The 5,229-nt window shown below is 45.0% G+C and overlaps 1 protein-coding gene across 1 annotated transcript; it reads right to left on the bottom strand.

The window, feature by feature from the left end:
• Positions 1 to 397: 397 nt before the first annotated feature.
• GPRASP1 (G protein-coupled receptor associated sorting protein 1) lies at positions 398 to 5,223 on the bottom strand. Its single transcript, XM_032272365.1, has one exon. It carries the CDS (start codon positions 4,930 to 4,932, stop codon positions 748 to 750), a length of 4,185 nt encoding a protein of 1,394 aa, XP_032128256.1. The 5' UTR covers positions 4,933 to 5,223; the 3' UTR covers positions 398 to 747.
• Between the last annotated feature and the right edge of the window lie 6 nt (positions 5,224 to 5,229).

Here is a 5,229-nt window from a genome sequence, read left to right on the forward strand (position 1 = left end):
TAAAATGCAAATTCTCAGCTCTTTGAAACTTACATTATCCTCTATGTTACTCAATATATTCCTCACTCACTCTAGGCAAACTGGATACCTCACACCCATAGGAAAAATTTTCCCAGCTCCATGCTTCTTATTTTTTTTTGTTTTGTTTTGTTTTGTTTTTTTGTTTTTTGCTTCTTATTTTTTTTTTACAACACCTCTTTCCCAAACTTCAGAGTCTTCTCTGAAGCAACTGAAGTAGCTTCTTTTTCTCTGAAATATGCCCTACATAGCAGTCCATGGTAATTTTTGTGTTTAAAGCTGAGAAAAAGCTTTTGAAACAAACAATTATTCATATATTAATTATGTTTGCTCATGTGTTATCATTGGGTCTGCATTTTAAGTTCAAGAAGAAGGGTGATTTCTGCCAACTTTAACACAGAACTTTATTGAAACACAAACAACACTCAGATAGATATACAGTAGAACAGTAATCAGAAGGGTTGCTTATTTATGAATGCTCAGTTCACTATAAGCTCAAATACTGAACACCACAATTTGGACAAGGCAAATATAAGCAAATGTGTTTTCAGCTCTAATATTCATTTGGCATCAGAAAAATGCTCCAGCTTACAGACAAAGTTGGACAAAGTTAGTGTCAGCATTAAACATATACATTACAACACAGAACCAACTGTCAAAACCAAAGCATTATTCAAGGATCATAACCCAGGAACATAAAGACAATCTGAGGCCAGTGATTAACCATTACTAATTTTCTTGGTCCCCTTCAGGGTCATTTTGATTGTCTGTTTTGCCTTGCAGTTCCTTAGCAAATTTCTCAACTTTGTGGAATGCAGAAATAAGCGGCTCAAGATCGAAATCATCATCACAGAACACTGTTTCTTTTTTGATATTGTTGCCAATATTCTCAAATATTGCAAGAACAATTTGAATATTGTCATTTGTCTCATCCCTGTGAAAAAGGCCCATAAATTCTGACACTGCTTCATCACTGAGTAGTTCTTTTGTCATGACAAGATTTTCAGACAAATTCAGTAGCATTTTCAAAACATGAAACCTTGTTTTGGTATTGCCTGTAGCTAATAAAGAGAGAAACCCAGACATATAATTGGCAACCAGTGTGTGATAGTCAGTAGTAGTAGTAAGATGTCTAATCATTCTTATTCCAGACAGCTGTTCCGGGGAATCCAAACTACAAGTAAGGGTTTCCTCACACACTTTACATACGTATGTCTGAATCATGTTTAGATTTGGATAAGTTGGGGCCATGCGAATCATATTTTCCAAAAACCTTGTTCTAACTCGGGAGGACGGATAATTGAGCAAGGCTTCTATAAGTGAGACAACACCGGAATCCCGAATGAAATCTCGGGTAAATTGAGAAGCACTTCTCATACCCATTGCAATTTTAGATATTTCATGAATAAAAGGATCCCGATTTCTATCCATTAACAAAAGGAGTTCTTCAAACTCCTCGGAACCAATTTTCAGCTCACATTGTATGCAGCTGCAGGACCAATTCTCAGGCTCTGCACTCTCCTTGGCCCTAAGATGCTCTCGAATTTCCTGGACTGACCGGTAGGAAGGATCATACTGAAATGGGAACTCAGGGTCAGGCTGATCAGGTTGAAGCAAAGATTCCTGATCTTCCCCTTCTGGGCTAAGTACCATGTTCCTAGGTTTGCCCCCAAACATTTCACAGAATAAAGATGCTGCCTCTTTTGGAAATCTAAAGGGGCTTATAGATGGGAAGCCGACCCTACCCCATGGACCAGGCTTGAACTTAACAGTGACCTCCTCCCAGCTCTGGGGCCTGCGTGAAGGATCAGGCTCCTGTTCAACTGAACACGTGGACGTGCAAACAGCCCTGAACACGGGGCTAGGATTTGACTCAAAATGGGTCTCATCTCCTGCCCAGAACCAGGACCCCACTATGGCCTCATCTTCATCATCTAGTGTCCAGGGCTCACAGTTGGTTCCATTGTCAGTCCTGTTATCCACCTCATCTTCAGCCTCAAACCAAGACCCAGCAATGACCCCTTCCTCATTTTCTGGCTTTGACTCACAGGTGGCCACAGTTCCTGTTTCCTTAATGGCCTTGTCTCCAGACCAGAACCAGGACTCAACAATCATCTCTTCATTATCCTCTGCTTTGGATACACAGTCTATCCCTGCTTCTACACTGACTACTTTTCCAGCCCAGAACCAAGACCCAAAAATGGTTTCCTCTTCAGCCTCTGACTCCATCTCCTCTACTGCCTGAGATCCAGCCTCTATACTGGCTTCTTCTTCAGGCCAGAACCAGGACCCAACAGTGATTTCTTCCTCCTCAGTCCCAGGCTTTGACTCAAAGCCAGCTCCTGCCACTGCCTCCAGACTGGCCTTTTCTTCCCAGAACCAGGACCCAATAATGACTTCTTCCTCTTCAGCTTTAGTACTGGATTTGCTGCAAGACCCAGCCTCTCTTCTAATCTCTTCCCTGGCCCCAAACCAGGACCCAACAATACCTTCTTTCTCAGCTGCTAGCCTGTCTTCTCTAGTCTCAGCAGCTGGCTCTAGTCTGTCCTCTTCTCCAGCCCAGAACCAAGAACCAAAAATGTCATTTTCCTCAGCTTCTGGCCTGGACTCTTCTCTGTGAGTAGCCTCTGACATGGCTTCATCATCTTTCCAGAACCAGGAATTGATCATGGTCTCCTCTTCAGTCAGTAACTTGGCTTCTTCTCCAGTCCCATCTATATTACTCTCTTCTGCAGCCCATAACCAGGACGCTGTAATGGCCTCTGGCTCTGTATATTTTCTGGACCAGAACCATGAATTGACAGTGTCCTCTTCCTCCTCTGGCCTAGACTTCCAACTTCCTCCGTTGGCAGGATACATACAAGGTTCTTTTTCTGCCCAGAAGCAAGATCTATTACTAGTCTCCTCAGCCCCTGCCATAAATCTGCATCTGACACCAGTCCCATGCTTCATACTGACCTCTTCTTTGGCCCCAAAACATGATGATATAATGGCCTCTTCCTTGTCCTCCAGGTTAGACTTGCTGTTGACATCATCCTCCACACAAGCTTCTACTCTGGTCCAAAACCAGGACCCAATAATGGGCTCCTCCTCCTCAGCCCCTTGCATGTTGTCACAGCTAGCTTCAGCCCTACAATCCCTATAGGTCTGGTTTTCAGCCCAAAACCAGGACCCAAATATTGTCTCTTCTTCAGCTCCTGGTCTGGCCTCTTCTCCAATCCCAGCCTCTATATCAGCTTGTTCTCCAGACCAAAGCCAGGAACCAATGACCTCTTCTTCCTCAGACCTTGTCCTGGACTCACAGCTGACCCCAATACCAGATTCCACACTGGCCTCATCAATGACCCAGAACCAAGACCCAAAAATGGTCTCTTCCTCAGCCTCTTGATTGACTTCTTCACTAGCCCAGAACCAGGAACCAATAATGACCTGTTCATCATCAGCTGCTAGTAAAGATTCAGAAGTGACCTCAGCCCCAGTTTTCATACTGGTCTTTTCCCCAGCCCCAAATAAGGAATAACCAATAGGCTCCCCTTCAGTCCTTGGTTTGGATTCACTGCTGGCCCCAGTCCCCATACTGGCCCCTTCTTCAGTCCAGAACCAACTCCCAACTATGGACTCATCCTCCACTTGTGGACTGGACACAGTGCTGGCTTCATCTGCCACACTGGACTCGTCTGTAGCCCAGAACCAGGTCCCAATGAGGGCTTCCTCCTCTGACCTAACTTCTTGCTTGGCCCTGGCTCGGGCCTTGGTTTTGGCTTCTTTCTTTGCCATTGCTCTGGACCTGGCCTCTTTCTTGATCATGGGCCTTGAAAAGGTATTAGCATTTTCTTCAGGCCAGAACCAGGACCCTTTTTTAATCACATCTATAGACCCGGGCATGAAATCAATGCAAGTTTCTCGCTTGGCCCTATGCCTGGCCCTGGTATTGGCTTCCTTCCCAGTTCTGGTTTTGGACCTGAATTTGGCCTCCTCTCCAGCCCAGAACCAAGACTCCATATGGTCTTCACGCTCAGACCCAGAACTGGGTTCAACATAGACTTCTTTCTTGGACCTAAACCTGGACCTTCTATTGGGATCTTCCCTGGGCCCAGACCAGGTATTGGTTTTATTTCTGGCCCAGAACCAGGATGTTGTAACAGACTCATCCTCAGAACCAGAACTAGATGCAATATAGAGCTCCTGGTTAGTCTGGGACCTAGACATGGTATTAGCCTCTTGATTGGCCATGTGCCTGGATCTGGTACTGTCTTTTACCCTGTTTCTAGGATGACATCTTTCAGTGACCTCATCTCCATTCCAGAACAAGGAACTCACAGAAGATTTTTCTACCCATTGGAAATCAGAATTAGGAGAAGCTTCTTGTTTGGATGTAGACCTAGAACAGCACCAGGACCCCATATTGGTCTCCTCCTCTGACCTGAAAGAAGGCTGGAATTCTGCTTGGTAATGAGCCTTTCTTCCAGGAAAGCTCTCAGTGTCTGTATTAACCAGTTCTCCATCCTCACACAGGAACTTCGTTTTCGCAACCAACACAGAATCAGTACCGACAAGTGGAGAGGCTATATTAGTCTGGGGGTTTCTCTCTGTCTTAGACATTCTTTCAGCACCAAACTCGGTCTGAGCCCACATCTGGGCTTCATCCTTAAACTGTGAAACAGGTATTGCCTTGGCCTTATTCTTAGGACGTGCCCCACCCACTGCACTTGTCTCAGCTTTGGTGCTTCCTCCAGGCATAACCTTGGACTTATTCTTTGTCTTTGTCCCAGTCATTATCTGGGCCTGGGTCCTAACCTTGGGTCTGACCACCAGAGGGATATCATTCTCTCTCTCAGCCCCACCTACAACCTCTTCCCCAGGCTTCTTTTCAGGCTTGACCTGGGCAGCAGACTCAATCTCTGCCCCAGTCATGGTACAAGTTATGAAGAAAGTCCAGTAATATACTCCACCCCCAGTCTAAACCTCAACCACAGATCTGTCACTGGTTTGTTTCTACACACTGATCTTTAAGTGATTGAGGATATGAGCTTGGAAACAAGAGTTAGAGTCAATATCCAGACCAGTAGTCAATCAGCCGCCTTCCAAAACAAAGTCTCAGTCAATAACTCAGTAATACAGATAGAATGTAGAACCAAGCTTGAGGAAGACAGATATTTCCTGTATGGGTGCAGACCTGTTGAGGGTGGTTGTCAGCAGCAACTCCACCAC

The sequence above is a fragment of the Sapajus apella genome, unplaced genomic scaffold, assembly GCF_009761245.1.
Source record: "Sapajus apella isolate SASKATOON/1434 unplaced genomic scaffold, GSC_monkey_1.0 scaffold462, whole genome shotgun sequence".
Classification (NCBI taxonomy): Eukaryota; Metazoa; Chordata; class Mammalia; order Primates; family Cebidae; genus Sapajus; species Sapajus apella.

What these genes read in the sequence shown, in the direction of transcription:
- GPRASP1 (XM_032272365.1), bottom strand. Translation starts at nt 4,932, where the DNA reads ATGACTGGGGCAGAGATTGAGTCTGCTGCCCAGGTCAAGCCTGAAAAG.